We start from the raw sequence: 22,673 nt of genomic DNA, 5'->3' as shown, positions 1-22,673 counted from the left end.
GTCACTGTGTCAGAATGCACTGCTGTATTAAAGCAAGATGGACAAAAGTCGTCTGTTCTTTCGACCAATTGATTGGTAAACATTTTAAAACGTATATTTTTCCATAAATATAGACTATGTGTTTTAATAAAATCAACTATATATATGCATTGAGCTGGTCTGATGCTTTAAGCGAACTGTTTGATGAAATAAGACACAGAGATCAACCATCCTCCTCCTGCTCCTACCTGGCTTTCACAGATTCTGCCATTACTCTCCTGAAGTTGGCGGTAACAGGCTACACGAGAAGTTGGCAACCTTTCTCATGTGGAATGCCAATTTAAACCAAAACTTGTTTCTCACAAGTCTAGCATAGGTTGTGAGCTCTGCAAACAACTGGTGGCGTGTATTCATGGATGCCAAGGGAAGCCAGGCTTCCTCAAAAAATTCATCAAGAAAGAAAGAAAACATCTATAAAATAATTGATGTTATGACTCTCTGTGTTTCATACATTTCCTTTAATTCGCAAGAGGCTGAATGTATCTCACCGGAGAAAGCATCCGAGCGAGCCAAAAAGCGCCCCTCTGTCTCCCTACGTGTAGGCCATCTATCTGATGCTGTCTGGACCAAACGAGTATGACATTATTGCCGCCTGTAGCATTGAATGCATTTGGCCTCCCTTGATTAAAAAAGAAATTCAATAATAGCCAATCAGCGTCGAGCTCAACTTTGAATGGTCCTGGCGAACTAAAAAAAAAGTGTCAAGGGAAGCCTGTTTGGATTTGGCGTCAGTCCTATCAAATCACATTGAGAGCATACATCATTGACATTAACATGATTCTGGTTCTGATCCAAGCATTCATTCATACATTGTTGTGCCCCTGTTCTGAGAGGATGGAAGTTCAATATGTAGCTAGATGTAAAAGGCTAATGTTAACTACCTAACGTTACCCATGAGTGGAAGTTAGTCTAGCGAGCAAGGATTTTAGCCAGGTAGCCTAGGACAACAAAAAATAAGTGTGTACAGTATGACAGAGTGATAGACCGTTTCATCAACATGACACACACACACACACACACACACACACACACACACACACACACACACACTTCAGAACCATGGACAGCCACATAATATTTAGCTTACATTGATTGGACTAAATTGTTTTTGGTATCTTTTAGTTGTCACTGTATTAGACTAAGCACATGTGATTTTATGATGTTGAAATGTTGAAGTTGAAATGGTGCTAGAATAGTTTTTATTTATTTATTTTACATTTTTTAACTAGGCAAGTCAGTTAAGAACAAATTCTTATCTTCAATGACGGCCTATCCCGGCCAAACCCTATCCCAGACAACACTGGGCCAATTGTTCGCTGCCCTATGGGACTCCCAATCACAGCCTGAAATCGAACCAGGGTCTGCCGTGATGCTTCTGGCACTGAGATGCAGTGCCTTAGACCACGGCGCCCCTCGGGAGCCCAGTTGAGGCAGTTCCTGTTTTCTTTGCGACTTGCAGTAAAGTAACTCTCCATGGTTCAAAATCAATAGTTGTTTAGTGGTCCGAAAATGGCGGAAACATTAACTTGCTTGACAATGCTCTAGGTCATGTAACTGTTTGTTACATACAATATGCTTTGTGGACTTCACGGGACAGAGGTTGCTGTCCAGTTTTGTGATGAAACAAAGGTGTGGTTGAATTTATTCTGCCACTGTGACTTCTTATTGTCTCGGCCTTTAGGCCTATATATCACGGTGGCAAGGCATATGAACTAACATGTTATAGAGCAAACATCGCAAAGAAGATGTCAAGGAAGTGAATTTGTATTTATACAGGACGTACCGCCCACACCTACCGTCAACCAATCATGTCAATGCGGAGCTATACGGAGCCCTCTGCATTGTTCCAAAATTTGAGAGGCGGACGGCGATGAGGTACGGAGCTTGATTTGGCCTCTGCTTGCCTCCGGAGGCTCTGCAATTGCGTCACAGCCTCCTACCACATTAATGGATCAAGCATAAATATGCTTTTAGTCTCGGCCTTCGCAATGGATTAATTCACTCAGATGGGCACGAATAAGACAGGTGTCTCATGTGCTATGAAAAATATATAGATTTGCTATGACTCAACAAAAAAATTACTTGGTCGACCAACAGCCTACCGCCCAAACAATCAACCAGTCGACTAATTGGGGACATCCCTTCTGCTTTTCCATTTTAGGAATTAGACCAGCACAAATAACACAAAATGTAAAACAGCATATTGACCAAGGAGCAGAGTTCATCTTGCCTTTCATTTTTTAGGGGGGTAAATACTGGCGAATATATTGATAAAAGTCACCTTGTCCGAGAGAGATTTACATGGTTATGGTCAAAATGTCAAGTCTACATGAAACACAACCTTTTTTGAAGTGTTTTTTTTTTTTTAAATCCCCTATGTGAAAAATGAAAGGTGGAAAAACCATTGGAATCATTTCCATGTTTGACCTAGGTATTATGTGTATTACAGAGCTGCCAACTCACGCATTGGGCGTGAGACACGCATTTGACCTTCCTCTCACGCTCACACGGCACACCTCTTATATCTCTGCTTTTCTTTTTCTAATTAGTCCATTGTATAGTCAATGCGTTAACTTTTCAACTGTGCTCCAAATCATTTCGAATCCGGAGCATCTGCACCTGCAATTTAACATCACGAGCGGAACCTCTATCATTGTACTGTCTTGCCACAGTACAGTGAACCGCAGCACATTGAAACATTTGATTGGTCTAGTTGTGACAGGGATCAAGGGGATTGGATGCATTTTTTTTTTTTTGAAACGCCCCTCAAGATTAGAGCACTGTCATGACGTTGGCCTGTGGGCAAGGTTTATGACCCCCCCCCCATAAATACCTTTCTCCCTTCCCCTCTCTGAATCTACTGAAGGACTTGAATAGCCTGTGTTAAATATAGAGAGTCTGGGAACATCAAACAAATGGGGAAAGGTACCACATATTTTGTTAATAAAACCAGTTGGAAATATGCTTGATAACGTAATGACTATGGATTTCATTTCAGTTGTCATCTGAGACATTATGATTGATGACAGGACGACATAAACTGTACCTGAGAAAGTATACGCCCTCTAGTTATCAGAGTCACATGGAATTGTTATGCAATTGAAATGTTTGATATTGAAAATGTTTGTTAGGAGATGAAATGTAATTTTAGCTTCCAAATGAGAGTATTTGGTTTTTCATAAGGAAAGTGCCCTGCTCGATCAGTGGCCCAACCCTGTGAAGAGACAGGGGTTATAAACGATGAAACACCTCCCTCCCCCTCTCCACTATATAAGCCTTTGACGAAAAGATAACCAGGGTTCCAGTGCGGGAGGTCTGCAGCCTCTACGTTAGAAGGACACACATGTCAAGAACAGAACTAAGCCAACCTCGGCGTGAGCTTTGTTGGCGAATGGTATGAACTTTGAGCTTATTCACTACAGAAGTGCTACTTCCTAGCCGTTGAGTTAGCAGCGGCCGCTGCTTACGTGGGCTAGGAAAGGACGGACGACGGATCCAGTCTAACAACCAGACGAAGATACCACCACGTATCCAATTGACCACCATTGACATTCTTCCGGCCAGGAAGATCTGTTGGCCAACCCGGCCAGCATCTACGCCCAATCTACCGAAGCGCAGCTCAGAGTAAATATTTATTGCATTTTCCTTTTCCAAATGGGCGGTAATTTAGAATGCATAAGATAATGTATTTACGATAGCATAGCTGCTGTTTCTCTGTTCCTAAATCTTCCCGCTCTTTCATTCAAGCCCAACCCCTTTCCTTTGTGTAACCAGCCGTCATATCTGTTCCGTCTACCGGGACGTTTTCTGTATGACATCATTGTATTCTGTGTATTTGTAATTCTGTGTGATTAGTTAGGTATTTAGTAAATAAATAATTAAACCCAATTTTGTATTGCTGATTCAACTTGTTAGCCAGGGTTCGTGAAGATAACCAAGAATTTACAACTTTCATTATGAGACTGAAAATAAAACAAGGGTTAATATTGACTGCTATCGATGTAAAATATTACAAAGTATTTTAAGAGTTTATTCGGAAGATAACGGCTCTATAAACGTTCTTCCGTGGTGCCCCGACTTTCTAGTTAATTACATTTACATGATTAGCTTAATCAGGTAATATTAATTACAGAGAAATCATTTTATAAATTAGCATGTCATATCACTTAATCCGGCATAGCCAAAGACACGACATTTGGAGCCCCCGTGCGAGGAATCTAAAATAGGATGAAGCTTTCATTTTGATTCAGCATATATAAAATTGAAAAGCAGATTACATAATATACCAAGTTGATTATATACATTATGGGAATTGTAGACCGGAATTATTGGTGCGTATATGCTCTGGAGAATCGCCTCCGTGTTGTGCTCTGACGTAGTCAGTGGGCGAGCATAAGCTATACAGTTCTGTATGAGGACTGATGAAGCTATCTGAGAAATAGCGCGTTTGGCCAAACGCTAAGTATTTCTGCCTCTCGCGTTTCAGACGCGTGTTGGCTAGGTCATTATTAATTTCTCGAGCGAGGACAAAGACCCAGCCGATTGAAATTTAGGAGAGATTAGCTTGACCAGCGATAAGTATCTCTCTGTCTCTCTCGCGTTTCGATGCGAGTAGACCACGGTGCATTTCGTTGTTTCCCGCGAGTTCCGGTTAAAACATCGTCAAATATCGCCGAAAAGGGTTTGAACATAATACGTTATAAGTAAAACCTTTCCCTTGCCAAGGGAATCCTATGTTGAGCATTTTTCAGGCATAAAGTAGCATTAGCTTGCTCGAGATGCTAAGCTAACAAAAGGGAAAACAGCCAGTTTGTTTTGTGCCACATTGTAAGTCATCCGACTTGCGGAACGAAAGTCCCGCCCTGGGTACTTCCGTTTGATTTCAGTGTGTGCCAGCAGGGACCTCTGAAGAGTCACCAGTACCACCTTCAATAATAATTAGTCAGGTGACACTCAAGTCGTTACTCGTGATATCCAGACGGATATCGATGTTTTTTCAATTGAACTAATAAGTGAACTTGCCAGATTTACATTCTCAAGTTTAAATAATATCCAAATTGATGAGTTTTCTAAATGAGACATTGTAATCTTTTCCCACATTAACCTAGATGAATAAACCTCTCAGGTTAATTAAAGTTTAAATCCCAAATAGCCTATACAGGTTTGATTTATCATTAAAATTGATCAATCAGTAAAATTTGGTTTTTGCAAAACCCATTCAGTAATCCAGTACTGACAGAAGTCCCGCCCCAGCGGGAATCCCATGTGGCTTCGGCCCAAGGAAGAAGTGTACCATAGTGGGGAGTGTTCCCAACATTTGATCTACTGTTTACACTTATGAAATCCAATCAATGGAGATTGTATGGATTATCGTCTCATTCAATTTAATAAGTTAAATTGTTGAACATACCTTTCTAGGTTCTTCCAATTAAATTAGACACTTTTAAAACTTCTCATATTAACCTGGATGAAGCAACCTCAGGTTAATTCAAGTTAATACCCAGATAGCCTACCCAGGTAGGATTAATCATTGGCATTGATTAATTAATTCAATTTGCTTTTGCAAATTCATTCACGTCCAACTTGCACATTACTGGTACAGTACTGATGGTTCGTCAACATCTATAAATAGATTAAACTTGTCTTTGCAGCTTCCAATGAATTCCAAACCCAAACATTGAAAAAAAATAGGAACATTTTTCCTCTAAATTTTTCTAATAATGTGCAAGCTACCAAAGGAGGTGGTCACCACTCCTCTGCTAATTAGTGAACCTCCACCCATAAAAGGATTGATCTCTGACCTCAGCAGTGATACCAACCCTAATTATGCCATTAGAAAAACAACAGCCGAAATTGCGAACGCTCTCCAAAATCAACCATCAAACACAGACTTTGTGACTGTTCTCTCCACTTTAGCACTTATGTATCGCCATCAAAGGTTGGCATCGGTCCAATACCACAGTGCACAGCTGAAGCACGTGCAAGACATGGCTAACATGAGGGCACAGGTGGAGAGAACTGAGCAACTATTGACAAAAGCAGGAAATGAAAACATTCTACTAGTCGAGGAACTGCGTTTGAAATCGGAACAATTAAAAGTAATTGCAAATACTTATGACGATGAACGAGCACAAACTCTCCAACAAAATCGTCATCTGCAGGAACAACTCGATTTAGCCAAAACTAAATGCGATGTAGTCCACGCCAAACTAGATAAATCTGTCGAGTTATCTACAAACAGGAACACGCAATTTGATAACATGCAGGCAGTTTTGTTGAACGTTACTCAAGGTAACAATGTTCTACTCCAAATTCTGCAGACCAAAGACGATCAGTTGATGAACACAATGACAAAGTTGGATGACAAATCAGCAGAACTTATTGAAGTCGCTGACCAAATGAATGATGAGAGAACTCAGGTGATGAGGATGGAAATATTGATTTCTAAGCAAGCAAAATAAATCTCATCACTGAATCTCTCGCTCCGTACTCGAGACCTCTATCTGCAAACCATGACAGATAAGTTTGAGACCGAAAGGAGCAGGTGTGACACTCACGTGTCCAAAATTGGTACTCTAAGCGCTCAAGTGGACTCTGCAATGCAGCAGAAGACCACCCTTAGGTACCATCTGGAGGAAGTCCAGAATGGTCACGCTCGACAGCATGACTACCCATCCAAGCAACCGGAGTCCGGTACTCAAAGGAGTGAAGACGATAGGTTTCAGACATTGCCTCCATCATGTGTCCCTCAGTCTTCTCCTCTTGGCCATTCGGCACTGAGTAATATGGAGCCTCTTGGCCAACAAAGCCAAAGCTTGGCTTCTCCTCTTGGCCTGTCGGCCCCAATTTCTCCACAGGATGAAGCCAACCCTCTCCGCCCGCTTGGCGCGGAATACCTTGACAAACTCGTCAAGAATTTCCCCACCTTTGACCCCGTTCCAGGTCAGCCAAACGATACTGAGACGTTCCTAGCTGACATAGAGGACGCGTTGGGTGGCTACCCGAATGCTACGGGTTCTGACAGGGTTTACCTGTTGAAGCGAACGTCGAATAGACACGTGACGAGGTTCATTCGCCTACAACAGCAACACGTGCTAAATGACTATGCTAAACTTGCCACAGCTTTGAAATTAGAATTCAGTGGTTCTGTGACTCGCAAACACGATAGCTCACTGGCTAACACGGTCAAACAAGCTCGAAATGAACACCCACAAGCTTTCTATCATAGGCTTCGTTCAGCTTACTTTGGCCTATTCACAGAAACAGGAATGGAAGAGCTGTTACCATTCAAACAAATGTTTCTGTCGAACATGTATCCCACCTTCATTACCTACTTGGGCCCTGCCGCCCACGTTGGCTTGCCTATCTTACAACTCAGAGAGCTTGCAAGCACAGCTTTTGAGGCATCAAAAGCTCGCAACACTAAGAGCCCTGACCACTCGGTTTTGAAGTTTGACCAGGAGCACTCACTCCAGTTAGAGGGTGCATTATCAGGTATTGGAGCGTCGAGAGATGACGCACCACAACAGTTTCTACCACGAAACCATGATTCCAATAACCTCCGCGGTCGAAATAACTGTAAAGTACGTAGCCATCAACATGACTACCGCTACAATCGACCCGTTCGCTACGTTCCTGCACCCAACCCACAAAAAGTGTCAGAGCACAAGGGTAACAAAGGGTTGAAGGACGATCAAAACGTAGACCAATGTTCTCCAGAAGTCCCACTACGGGAAGAACTTAAGCGAGAACAATTTGAGAAAAGGGTAAAAGATAAGTCACAAGGACTAGACGGGGAATTACCGGACACCAGGTCCGCAGGAATTAACACCCATAGCAAGGACGTTAAAGTTCAAATTTCTCCCGCTCTCATTCAAGACCCTATCCAGGGCCCGCTTGATCAAGAAACAAGCCCCCGGGCTCTGTCTATAGACTCTGATACAAAAGTTGCGAAGAAAAAGGTCAAACGCTTCGTTAAAGCCAAGCCCACTCAAAATCGGAAAAGTCAATCTGCTTCCATCTTGAACAGACATGGCACATCACGTCGTTGCGAACGACCACTCCACTTTGTGGGGAATATGCCCACTAACCACGAATCTAAACGGCCATACCTGGAAACAGTCCTGGAGGACTGCTTAGCTTGTCATGCGCTAATTGATTCGGGTGCGACAATATCACTCATCTCTCAAACATTGTTTGATGATCTAAAAAGGGCTTTGAAGCCAACTAAACGTTGGTTAAAAGTGGAACGATGCGACACTAAACTTCGAGGGGTCACTCAGACTACTTCGCCTCTCACATTGAGAGTCATGCTGAAACTACACTTCCAGGACGTATCGCTCGTTCACCCTGTGTATGTTACCAGCCTCGAAACTGTAACCCTGCTACTTGGAGCAGACTTGATGGATCGGTTACTCCCATTGATGGATTGGAAAACCAACCAGGTATGGTCACAGGCCACAGTGCCTTCTCCACTGACCACACTGTCTTCCCCTAACGCTAGCTGCAATGCAGTCATTCACGAGGGGTATCTGTCGAAAGCACCCCTTTGGGAAAAGACGTTTAGAAACCTCTTGGTGCAGAATCCGATCCAAGGAGATATTACGATATCTCGACACATTCCATCACCCAATCTGATTGACCATTCTTTTCATGATTTCGAGCCAGCTGTCTCTGTGAATGAGCAACTTCCCTCCTCCTTGCAGTCGTGCAATACGGTAGTTGAGATGAACTTCTCTTGCCCTTTGGACACTTCCGCAAGCACTGCGGCCGTCTCAGCAAGAAAAACATTGATGCGCAGAGTACACTCTGCTTCCGATGATACACCTTCTGCTTTGTTGGGGACTGTCACCCCTTACAATGACACTAATGGCGTCAGTCCAGCAACTGACCCGATGACTCCCACTGGTGAAACACTTTGCGATATCACAGACCGATATCCTCGTCTCAGTTTGCAGGTACTGAAAAGGTTGCCACACGCGGACGCGGTGGTGACTGACAGACCTCAACAGCCACTGAGGGTGTTGAAGCACAAACACCAGGAGATTTGGTTGAAAGCTACAGCCATTCTCATAATAACGCGGCCACTGACAACTCGTACATAGGGTCCGACCTTTTCGTTTGCGCCTCGGACACCAACACCACCCGCTGGTGGGGGGGTCCCGAGACACAAAGGGGGGGAATAGTAGCCCAGACCCATGATGAGCCTCATCGAGGCCGGTGGGGGGGTCGAGACTACGGACAGCACCGTACGAGGCCGCCAGAGCATAAATCAAATCTAGTTGTAAACTCCCCTATGAGAACAGTGAGGAGCAGACAGGCCCCTAGACGGGGAGTTTCTTAGAACACGTCTAAGATAGTACTGAGGTGTACCACACTGGTCGTAAAGGAAGTCCAATGGACTTGTCCACCTCCAAAACAAATGGCAACAATAATCATTCCTTGCCATGTGTAGGTTCAACTACAATACAACTAGTAATATGCTCCAATCATGTGTTCCGGTAGATAATATTTCAGAATAAATCGGTAGGACAACTGGACCCCTTGAATACCAGTACCAATACCACAGTCAGTCCAGCAACACTCAGTAAGAGGATTAGTAACCTCACAAGTTAAATTGCTATTGATAATAGCGACATAGGAGTCACTCAGAGTGCAACACGGGGAAGGGAATCTCCATTGCACTCTTCCAATGGTTAACACATGCCACTAATAAATAGAACCCTCCGTTCAGGAGAAAATTATTAGAAGTCATGAACCATGATCACACCACGTACGACTGGTCTAATACTTAGAGTACTCCGTCGTGAGTTTAGCTCCTCCGTGGATAACATAGCTATGAAATTGACTTCATACCTACTGCCACTACAATAGTGGAAGACACAGTGACTTGTAGAAAACTACTACAGACTCCCTTGACACCAATTCTGACTGACCTCCAGGCATTGACCTGAAAATTACCTGACTACGTCAGACTCATTCTGAACAAGTTGTAATCTGCCAGGATACTTGGTTTTCTTCCCTTGACATGCGCGATTGTGTAAGCATAAACGCACATGCACAACGGAACATCCAATTAGGATTTATGCTAGGATCACTTAAGGGTCCAAGCAAAATACCAGCCTTAGTAAAGTTGAACATTTACTTCTAGGCCTTTGACTCTACAGCACTCACCAGTTTTCTAACCAGAAGTCCATAGGTCATCCTGTAGACTGCCCAAAACTAGTGCCTTACAGCTGTAGACTTATCATATAGTTGTCAACTTAGGATAGTACCCTAAGCGCCACCCCGCAAATTAGGAAAGCCCTAGATATGACATTAGACAATGCCATGATAGGGTCATTTTGCCAAGACCATGGACGTAGATAGAATACAGTCCAATTAGATGATTAATGTGGCATAACTATTTTGTTTTGTTTATGCTTCCATTCATTTTGTTTATTTTCTTTGGCACATAGAAAGTGATAGAGCCATAAACAACTCCCCCATACAACCATCAGTTAGTGCCACAACGCCGCTCATTTGGGAGGAAATGTAATGATATATTTCATGAGTGTGTGTGCGTTGTTAACATCTGCCTAAGTTACTGCCCAGATATTCCAGTCTGGACGACCAGACGACGGGTCCGGAACGGCGATCCCAATCCGGACATCCGCTGCCGAGCCATGGAACGGACTTCTTCATTTGCAGAGACCCTACCCGGGTCGACCACCAGAGAGGGGACTGCAATAGCAACCACCAACTGGACATCTGCTGCCCAGCCTTGGAGCGGATTTCTTCATTTGCAGACACCCTACCCGGGTCGACTGCCAGATGGGGACCACAACGATGATCCACAACCAGGACAACCCACGTTCATTTTTATGTTGGTTTATAACATGCAGGTTAATCGCAAGATTGAACCCAACATGGGGGGACTGTCATGACGTTGGCCTGTGGGTAAGGTTTATGACCCCCCCCCCCATAAATACCTTTCGCCCTTCCCCTCTCTGAATCTACTGAAGGACTTGAATAGCCTGTGTTAAATATAGAGAGTCTGGGAACATCAAACAAATGGGGAAAGCTACCACATATTTTGTTAATAAAACCAGTTGGAAATATGCTTGATAACGTAATGAGTATGGATTTCATTTCAGTTGTCATCTGAGACATTATGATTGATGACAGGACGACATAAACTGTACCTGAGAAAGTATACGCCCTCTAGTTATCAGAGTCACATGGAATTGTTATGCAATTGAAATGTTTGATATTGAAAATGTTTGTTAGGAGATGAAATGTAATTTTAGCTTCCAAATGAGAGAATTGGGTTTTCATAAGGAAAGTGCCCTGCTCGATCAGTGGCCCAACCCTGTGAAGAGACAGGGGTTATAAACGATGAAACACCTCCCTCCCCCTCTCCACTATATAAGCCTTTGACGAAAAGATAACCAGGGTTCCAGTGCGGGAGGTCTGCAGCCTCTACGTTAGAAGGACACACATGTCAAGAACAGAACTAAGCCAACCTCGGCGTGAGCTTTGGTGGCGAATGGTATGAACTTTGAGCTTATTCACTACAGAAGTGCTACTTCCTAGCCGTTGAGTTAGCAGCGGCCGCTGCTTACGTGGGCTAGGAAAGGACGGACGACGGATCTAGTCTAACAACCAGACGAAGATACCACCACGTATCCAATTGACCACCATTGACATTCTTCCGGCCAGGAAGATCTGTTGGCCAACCCGGCCAGCATCTACGACCAATCTACCGAAGCGCAGCTCAGAGTAAATATTTATTGCATTTTCCTTTTCCAAATGGGCGGTAATTTAGAATGCATAAGATAATGTATTTACGATAGCATAGCTGCTGTTTCTCTGTTCCTAAATCTTCCCGCTCTTTCATTCAAGCCCAACCCCCTTTCCTTTGTGTAACCAGCCGTCATATCTGTTCCGTCTACCGGGACGTTTTCTGTATGACATCATTGTATTCTGTGTATTTGTAATTCTGTGTGATTAGTTAGGTATTTAGTAAATAAATAATTAAACCCAATTTTGTATTGCTGATTCAACTTGTTAGCCAGGGTTCGTGAAGATAACCAAGAATTTACAACTTTCATTATGAGACTGAAAATAAAACAAGGGTTAATATTGACTGCTATCGATGTAAAATATTACAAAGTATTTTAAGAGTTTATTCGGAAGATAACTGCTCTATAAATGTTCTTCCGTGGTGCCCCGACTTTCTAGTTAATTACATTTACATGATTAGCTTAAATCAGGTAATATTAATTACAGAGAAATCATTTTATAAGTTAGCATGTCATATCACTTAATCCGGCATAGCCAAAGACACGACAGCACTCTCCGCGGAGATTATAAAACTGTAAAATGAGCAGCACAGTAGCACTACATTATATGTACAATGTTGCCAACAAAATGAGGTTGCTGTTACTCCCGTCCCTATTGCAGAATGCAGCCTTTTGAGAGCATGTACTAAAGTCAAATTAATCCACACTTGCATTGGTCCATGGCAGGCTCGTTTGGTGATTGGAATTTAGGCTGTCACAACGAAAAGGCAGCAGAGACCTAAAGTATGTTTTAGCAGGGAAGTTTGGTAGGGTGACATCAGAGGCGACCCCTCATTCAGGGCAGGTGGGGCTTTCCTGTTTTGCATGTTATTTTGGTATTAATATGTGTCACATATCAGTTTGTAAACAATGTAAAAAATATATATACATATAATTGAGTTAATAAAGCCGCATACAAACATGGTCTCTTTTTTTTCTGGAGTAAAGCAGTTCCGAAATGCAGGTGTTTCAGCCTAGCTCAGTGCTTTCTGTGGTGGTGGGGCAAGCCAGCAGAAAATACGGAGCATTGCGCCGTGATTGGCACAGTGTTCGGTCACTGGGTAGAGCTAGAAAATTCAAGCCCCTTGGATGCTACCATAGAGTTATATTAATAAGTGCCCATACAAGAAGGCTCAAGGTCATTGGCCACAGATAAAATGACGTCAAATCACATTATATCTACAGTGTCTTTGATTGAACTGATCAGGTCAACATCATACCTTCAAAATCTTAGCTAGCAGTCATCATGAATCAAGTCGACAATCTACAGGCAAATCCTTTTCAATCCTTGTCAAATGAAGAGAAATTATAGATAAAACATATCGGTGCTCATCGGCTATTGGACAAACTTTACACAACAAGTTGGAAATCGCTAATTCAACAATGAGTGGTTAGGAAGGAATCAGTGGCTAACTGCAAGCATTGCAAAGCAATCATTAGCCTGCTATTCAGTGTAGTGGCTGTGTGGTCCCAAGTCTAAGATGTTTTTTTAAATTTGTATTATTCTTTTTTATTTATTTAACCTTTATTTAACTAGACAAGTCAGTTAAGAACAAATTCTTATTTACAATGACGGCCTACCAAAAGGCAAAAGGCCCCTCCTGTGGGGACGGGGGCCTGGGATTAAAATAAATAAATACAATATAAATATAGGACAAAACACACATCACAACAAGAGAGACAACACAACACAGCATGGTAGCAACACAACATAACAACAACATGGTAGCAGCACCAAAAATGGTACAAACATTATTGGGCACAGTCAACAGTACAAAGGTCAAGAAGGTAGAGACAATAATACATCACACAAAGCAACTGTCAGTAAGTGTCCATGATTGAGTCTTTGAATGAAGAGACTGAGATAAAACTGTCCAGTTTGAGTGTTTGCTGCAGCTCATTCCAGTCGCTAGTTGCAGCGAACTGAAAAGAGGAGCGACCCAGGGATGTGTGTGCTTTGGGGACCTTTAACAGAATGTGACTGGCAGAACAGGTGTTGTATGTGGAGGATGAGGGCTGCAGTAGGTATCTCAGATAGGGGGGAGTGAGGCCTAAGAGGGTTTTATAAATAAGCAACAACCAGTGGGTCTTGCGACGGGTATACAGAGATGATCAGTTTACAGAGGAGTATAGAGTGCAGTGATGTGTCCTATAAGGAGCATTGGTGGTAAATCTGATGGTCGAATGGTAAAGAACATCTAGCCGCTCGAGAGAACCCTTACCTGCCGATCTATAAATGACATCTCCGTAATCTAGCGTGGGTAGGATGGTCAACTGAATCAGGGTTAGTTTGGCAGCTGGGGTGAAAGAGGAGTGATTACAATAGAGGAAACCAAGTCTAGATTTAACTTTAGCCTGCAGCTTTGATATGTGCTGAGAGAAGGACAGTGCACTGTCTAGCCATACTCCCAAGTACTTGTATGAGTTGACTACCTCAAGCTCTAAACCCTCTGAGGTAGTAATAACACCTGTGGGAAGAGGGGCATTATTCTTACCAAATCACATGACCTTTGTTTTGGAGATGTTCAGAACAAGGTTAAGGGTAGAGAAAGCTTGTTGGACACTAAGAAATCTTTGTTGTAGAGCATTTAGCACAAAATCTGGGGAGGGGCCAGCTGAGTATAAGACTGTATCATATGCATATAAATGGATGAGAGAGCTTCCTACTGCCTGAGCTGTAGGAAGCATCAGATGTTCTGACTTTATACACTGCACTCTTTGAGAGAGGAAGTTAGCAAACCAGGCCAAAGACCCCTCAGATACACCAATACTCCTTAGCCGGCCCACAAGAATGGAATGGTCTACCGTATCAAAAGCTTTGGCCAAGTCAATAAAAATTAAGGATCTCTTTTCCTAGTTTAAAATTATAAACATTCAACATTGGCCATGCTTTCAATGAAGCATGATTGGTGCCTCGCTCAAAACAACTGTTAACTTGGAACTGCAAAATATGACTTTAGTGAGTTCAAGCAACTGGGAACTCGGGAAAAACGAGCTACGACTGGGAAAATGTGTTTTGAACTTTCATCCAACTCGGAATAGTAAATTGGGAACTCGGGCCTCTTTCTAGAGCTACGACCTGAAGAACACGGACGTCATCATGATTCTACTTTAATTTGGTATATTTTCACCTATTTATTTCACCTACTGTTCTGATTTGGTGGTGCACATCTAGCCTATAACCTGTTTTTGAGAAATATAATCATCGAATATTGTAAGAGCTTTCATTGTATGCTTATATGCCCCTTTAATTTATCCTACGGTTCTGACTTGGTGTACATGGAGAACACTGTAAGAATGGCCCATGTTCTGAATTCTGTTGCTGTACATTTCAAAAGTGCTGAACAAATAGTTATATTGACTACGTCCATCCTAGCTCGCTCATGAATGTCTTAATCAAAATTAAGGATTGCCTCTTATCCGCTTGTCGTCCCCATGTGCCATAGTTTGTACATCTCAATTGTCAGTAGAAACCACAGTTGTTTAAGCAAGTCAGCCATATCAGGTATGTTTTTTTTAAAGGCAGTATATGAGGCTGAATGAACTGTTTCGCTGCCAGACAAGGCTCCGCTGATAGCCAGGTGTAGCAATGTTAAGGTGTTGGGGCTTCTGTTAGGACTCTGCTGTTGGGACTGCTTTATGTAGGCCCTAACAGTTTGTTGGCATCGTTTGCCACCGTTATAGTGCAACTAATGTAGTGTTGTGTTGTGTAGTGGCTTTGCTGGCATGCATCCCCCATGTATTTTTTTTGCCCCACCAAGACTTGCCACTGGGTGACATGATTTTGTAACTATGAAAATAATTTTGTCAAATAGATGGTGAGCACAAAAGTTCAAGTTTGATTCTAGAGCGGGAACAATACATCGAAAAATAATTTGGTTAGGGACATGTACGGTCAGATTTATGTAATCTTGTCTTCAGAAGATGTTATTATATATTTACCTAATTTAGTCTGATCAGTGGAACAATTCTCATTTTTAACAATGGGCTAAAATATAGGGTAATTAGTGTGCTTGTCAGCAAGAACACTACTATTAATCCCCACACTTGTTTTATTATTCCACTTCTTCACAATTTTGCCAGTGTATTCACATATTTGAAATTTGATATGCATACTTGTGTCTTTGAAAATTAATTATATGAGGCTATGTATTTTTGCAGCCATTCATGGGCAGTTTTGAATAAGTCATACAAATACACATTGGATATTAAATGCTCCAGGAATCAAATATAATTTTTGACATTTTAGTATTGTGCACATGCTAGGCAGAGATGTTAAGGGGACTCACAACTGGCAAGGATCTTAAACTAGTATGTGTAAATCACCTGAATATTGATATTCAATCAATTTTTCTTAAAGGTTGGGTGATTTTGACCACCCAGCACTTGGGAACACAGATCAGGGGTGGCCAACCCTTCTGGAGATTTTATTTTATTTTTTGGGGATCTCTTTTAGTCCCCATTTGGACTAATCTTCCAAGAGTCCTTAAACATTAAAATACAATTTATAATACGAACACATTTTCACATATAACACACTATTACAAACATACATAATATACTAACATAATGACCCAATAAATACTCAATCTAAAAAATATTGATTCTTCATCTACATTAGTCCCACAACATGTCTATGTATTATATTTAAATCGTTTTAAAATAATGTTTAAATTTATATATTGAAAGGTTTCTGGTTTTCTCAGTTAATTTATTCAATTTCTTTATTGCTCTAAATTGAAATGTTCTTTTGCCTATTTCTCTTTTCTGTCTGGATAATGTATAGATGGTGGACAATCTATTCCTAGTATTTACGGAATGTCTGTCTCTTACCAACTGAATACCATTGTGAATAGAACTTGGCCGTTTTAAATTATGTATATTATGAAATAAAATAAGCATGTTTTTTTCAGTTATCTTGTCGATTGATGACCAACCAAGAACATTGCGCATGACTGCAACAGAAGAACCATATCTCCACCTTAAAACAATCCTTACTGCTTTGTTCTGTGCAATCTGCAGCCTCCTAACTTCACTTGCTGATGCATTTCCCCAGACCACAGAACAGTAGTTCACCTGACTCTCAATTAATGCTTGTGTTATTTGCTGAAGAAATTTTCCTGGTAAATATTTAGCTATCCTTCTGATTATGCATGCTGTTTTATTTTTATTTTTTACATAGATGAGTTATTTGAGACGACCATGATAAGCAGTTGTCTAGCTGCACTCCTAATAGTTTGGTTTCTGCCACTTCTTCAATTAGTACTCCTCCCATACTTAATTGTATCCCATGCTGTTTTGGCCTTTTCCTAATGGAACAGACCAACATAACTTTGGTTTTCTTGGTGTTTAAAACAAGTTTGTTTTGGCAAACCCACTCCCTGATATTCTCCAAATCTCCTTGTAAAGCTTGCTGTACCTGTTGAACCGATTGTCTTGCTGCATAAATTGTAGTATCATCAGCAAATATAGTAGCTTGAGTTTCAGCTAAGGCATAGAGAAGGTCGTTGGTATATATTAAATAAAGAAGTCGCCCAAGGCAGCTGCTCTGCGGTATTCCACAGTTTAACACATGAGGGGAAGAAAATGAACCATTGATATAGGTGGACTGTTTCCTGTCAGTTAGATATGACTGTACCTAATTCAATGCTACTTCCTTAAAACCATAATGCATTTATTTTGTCAAAATTATTTCATGATCCACTAAATCAAATGCTGCACTGAAATCTAAAAATAGTACACCCACAAATTTGCCATTATCCATAGCATTGAGCCACTGGTCAGTCATGTCAACCAATGCAGTGGTAGTGGAATGGTTTTTGCGATAAGCATGCTGATTGGCTGTAATCAGATCATTCTTTTCCATGTACTCCCATATTTGTCTACTCACAATACCCTCCAATATCTTACTGAGTGTAGGGAGTAGACTAATTGGTCGACTATTGGCAGGAGTAATGGGTTCTTTGCAGTCTTTCGGAATAGGACACAGTTTCGCATGCTTCCATACATTTGCAAACATCCCCTTTTCCAGTGACCAATTAAATATGTATCTCAGTGGAACTGCAATCTGGGGAGCAGCACAGCGAAGCAAAAATTGTCCATAAGACCATAACCTGTAGATTTCCCATCAGATAATGACTTCAATAGGTTTAACACCTCCTCCACTGACACCGTTTGCAGACTAAAAGAGCAGACCTTGTTGCTCATAATATGATCATCAATAGCTTGTTTGGAAGAATGTATGTTTACATTGTTGCTCAGTAAATTAATTTTCTTTGTAAAAAAATCTGCAAAATGATTGGCAATATCAACTGGTTTTGTTATTATTCTCCCGTCAACCTCCACACTAGATGGGCATGATGAGATAGATGTACCAAGTAAGCCCTTAACTATGTTCCATACCTTTTTAGAATCATTTTTCCTTTCGATTCAATTTAACTGCATAATTACGTAATGTTCTATAATTCTGTTCATCAATTTCTAATTTTGACTTGGCTGCTAAGACTTTTGCCATATTTCTTTGAGAAAAAGCCTCACCCAGTTCATCATCAATCCATGGAGATGGACGAGCACTAACTGTACTCTTTCTTACTGGGGCATGATGGAGAGCAAGCAGGATTTTATTCCAGTCCTATTTTAAAGAGATCATTCACCCAAATTACAAAATGTTTGTGTTCTCACCTTGAAAGCTGTCTATGGACAAGGAGACTGCGATCTATGATTTGGTTACCCACTGCCATCAACCATTACTATTAGTATTTCCTGTGGAGAGCCTTGGTGTAGTGGTAACACTCCCTGGTGTAGTGGTAACACTCCCTGGTGTAGTGGTAACACTCCCTGGTGTAGTGGTAACACTCCCTGGTGTAGTGGTAACACTCCCTGGTGTAGTGGTAACACTCCTTGGTGTAGTGGTAACACTCCTTGGTGTAGTGGTAACACTCCTTGGTGTAGTGGTAACACTCCCTGGTGTAGTGGTAATACTCCCTGATGTAGTGGTAACACTCCCTGGCACATGTCGCATACAACTTTCCACCTGAGAACAGGGATCAATCCCTGCTTCCAACCTTCCTACTGTTTCTCCCATTTGCCTGGCTCCCCATTTAATTTCATTATAGTTTGAATAAACTGTCAAACCACCACCCATCTAGGGGTTGTGCCAGGGGTTAATGGAAATTCAAATTGCAAATCTAATTCCCAAGCTTTTTTCAAAATTTGACAGCCCTGGTATTATAACTCATACTGTGGTACTCTATTGAAAAGGTTCTAAAACGTCCATAACCTTTAACCCCGTGGATGATATAGCAAATTCCAGGGTACCATGAGCGACATGCACCTACAACCTTGAAACTGTACGTCCAAGTATTTTGTATTTGTATTTATTACGGATCCGCATACTGCAAAGGCAGCAGCTACTCTTCCTGGGGTCCAGCAAAATTAAGGCAGTTCTACAATTTGTAAAACTTTACAATACATTCACAACAGATTTCACAACACATTAAGTGTGTGTCATCAGGCCCCTACTCTACTACCACATATCTACAACACAAAATCATGCACCATGTTTGTATAGTGCATCATGTGTTTGTATGCATGTGTCTGGTATGTATGTGTCTGTGATTATATTTGTGTCGCTTCACAGTCCCCACTGTTCCTTAAGGTGTATTTTTATCTGTTTTTTAAATCAAATTTTACTGTTTGCACGAGTTACTTGATGTGGAATAGAGTTCCATGTAGTCATGGCTCTATGTAGTACTGTTCTGTACTTGGGGACTGTGACGAGACCTCTAGTGGCATGTCTTGTGGGGTATGCATGGGTGTCTGAGCTGTGTGCCAGTAGTTCAAACAGGCAGCTAGGTGCATTTAACATGTCAATACAGCTCACAAATACAAGTAGTGATGAAGTCAATCTCTCCTCCACTTTGAGCCAGGAGAGATTGACAAGCATATTATTAACGTTAGCTCTCTGTGTACATCTAAGGGCCAACCGTGCTGCCCTGTTCTGAGTCAACTGCAATTTTCCTATGTCCCTCTTTGTGGCACTTGACTACATGACTGAACAGTAGTCCAGGTGCGACAAAACGGTCCTGTAGGACCTGCCTTGTTGATAGTGCTGTTAAGAAGGCAGAGTAGCGCTTTATTATGGACAGACTTCTCCCCATCTTAGCTACTGTTGTATCAATTTGTTTTGACCATGACAGTTTACAATCAAGAGTTACTCTAAGCAGTTTAGTCACCTCAACTTGCTCAATTTCCACATTATTCACTACAAGATTTAGTTGAGGTTTAGGGTTTAGTGAATGATTTGTCCCAAATACAATGTTTTACATTTTTGAAAAGCATTGTAGTACAGTAGGCCTACATGCATTACTTACTGTGAAGAGCCATCACTTGGTTTTCTCCCCAGCTTTATGAAGCGCCGTTTGGGTGAGCAGGCAGGTAAACCCACGGAATGGAGAGAGTTTGTCTTGGGAGGCAGAGGGCTCCGGTCCAAATTCATCTTTGTGGAGTCCATTCCAAGCTCCCGATCAAGGCTCCAAGAGCGTTAAGCGCGTTGGTCTAAAAATAATATTCGTATTCTTAAAAAAATTAATCAATATCATAAATAAGTAAAAAACACTTCTGAAATCAAACAAATGTGCAGAGTTGAGGAATTGCTCTTGGTAGTTTAGTTCTCTTTCATTCAACAGCGCATGCAGCTTCGAACGCGCCACTCCAAGTTCTGATGCAGCTGATCCAGTCCCAGTTGTGCGGAGAAGTTGCCGAGAAATGATCGAGCAATTGCCAACACCAGTTTCAGGAGAACACCGAATGACTTGTAACACTAATCAGGAAGTGGAAAGTCAGAATCATCACAGTCCAAAAAAACGGAACATCTGTATTTTACAGTTAAGTCATTTACGCATTTTACCGCTCGCACCGCAAGAGCTGCTCCAAAGGTACGAGATCGCTACATCTCTGTAGCCATTCAATTTGAGGTCTCAGTACCAAGAAAGCGACAGGCGGGAAGGCGACCTTGGGTGGAATTTCAGAGTGCAACTGCGTGGGAGCGCACGTGCTAAGTGGTCGTCAGCCCACCACTGCCAACCGAAATTAAGTATCGTATTAGTTCAGTTCTTCTCTTTTGTTCTCTTTACACGCTCCCCTACAGCCCTATAGGATAACCATCCTCAGAAAATGGGTTGAACTTGACAGTGAAATTTAATAGGTATTCCCCCGTTCGTCATGGCACTTTGGGTGCAGTGGAATTTAAGATACTCTTCCCATTTGTTAGAAAAAATTTTTGGTCTGAGAACTCCACCTGGTGGCGAACACGCTTCACATCATAGATAACCTCAGATCCAAATGCCTGCCTCTCTCTCATCAATTATCATGCAGTATTTGATCTGTAGTGTCGTTTTGTTAGGTGAGATCATAATGCAAAGTAATTTAGATACACTTCAGTTGTGAAGTAGTGTAAGGTATTCTAGATGACAATGTTTGAGCACTGTGGACAATGGACATCATCATTCGCTCCAGGGGCGAAAATCTGATATCCACTTTGGAGGGGACAATTACATGAAATTTTCTCAAGAGCAATTCCTGAGGGGGACACCAAAAGTAGTGCTGTAACACATAGCCTACATTGTAATATGGTAAATGTATATTGAGGAACCAAAGAAATAAGGTGTTTGCCGTACTCCTAACTACCGGTACCCAAAACTACACAACTAATCACAACAGCAATACCATTGCCTTTAACAAATCTTAGTTCAGTCACCAGTTTAAGTTGAGAGTGGGGGTATCCATGGCATTTTCCAATTATGTTCCTATTTTACAAGTAAAAAAAATTGAGAACCTTTCATAATGTTGCCAAACAAAGACTCAACAAACTTACCTGAGACTCCCTGTCTCTGCCAATCTGTCCCTGCATATCTGTCCCCAACTCTGCTGTCTGTGTGCCATCTGTTGCCTGCTCTGCCTAATGACATCATTGTGAAACATTTCCATTAGAATTTCATTTCTTTCTTATGAACATTTTATCAACTAGTCTTTGAGATATTAGGCTACTAGGGTTCTTACTATGCGTTTTGGTGTATTGAAAAATACTCTGATGTCCGTCTTTTATTTTTCTGCCATTTTTCTACCTGGCTGGCTGGCTGGCTGGCTGGCTGGCTGGCTGCACACACACACAGTGTGTAGGTTATTTACAGTAGGAGATGGGCTTCTATCATCTTCAATCATTCTATTTGTACTTCGATCTAAAAGGTAGCTAGCAAATGTGAAACGGATTAAAATGACAAGAGTTGACAGCTGTATGAGTTCATCATTTACACAACATATGCTGCAACCTTTTGTAATTTTAATCGTTTGTTTCATATTGTTTGGCTTCCAACAATAGCTGAATTTGCAAAGCTAGCGAGCACCAATTCAGTTTCAGTGGTGTTTGCTATAATCTTTGCTACCCGGGTTAAATAAAGGTGAAATAAAATAAATAAATAAAAGTTCCCTTGCGACAATTTAGCTTTTGCAACGAGACCATTAAATATATTTAAGACAATGGTAGAAGAGAGTGTAGTTCTGTTCAGTTTGGATTTCAGTTTATCGCTAACCTTATCACAGGGACTTTGAAGCACTAACTTACATCATCTGCATGCTGATTCCATCTTTGACGACGCCACATAAATGGAATAGGTACTAGCTAGCTTAATAGTTCATATTTGCGCACTAGCTCTGCATATTCAGCTAGTGTGTGTGTGCGCGATTGACTGGATGAACCTCACGTCAGTTATGTGCAAACTAAGGAACTGGCAGTGGATCAAACCATTGCGAGGC

General features: G+C 41.6%; 1 protein-coding gene across 2 annotated transcripts in view; it reads right to left on the bottom strand.

Annotated features, from left to right (window-relative positions):
* Positions 1–21,119, bottom strand: part of LOC106589507 (ras-interacting protein 1) — a 63,134-nt gene extending 42,015 nt beyond the window's left edge. For both annotated transcript variants that reach the window (XM_014179579.2, XM_014179580.2), the window contains exon 1: positions 20,234–21,119. In XM_014179579.2, the coding sequence (XP_014035054.2) occupies positions 20,234–20,373 (140 nt within the window). In that variant the 5' untranslated portion in view covers positions 20,374–21,119. The remainder of the gene's footprint in view (positions 1–20,233) is intronic.
* Between the last annotated feature and the right edge of the window lie 1,554 nt (positions 21,120–22,673).

Source organism: Salmo salar, chromosome ssa28 (genome assembly GCF_905237065.1).
Source record: "Salmo salar chromosome ssa28, Ssal_v3.1, whole genome shotgun sequence".
Lineage (NCBI taxonomy): Eukaryota > Metazoa > Chordata > Actinopteri > Salmoniformes > Salmonidae > Salmo > Salmo salar.
Note: the sequence above shows the minus strand (reverse complement) of the source record. Positions and strands in the feature narration are given on the sequence as shown.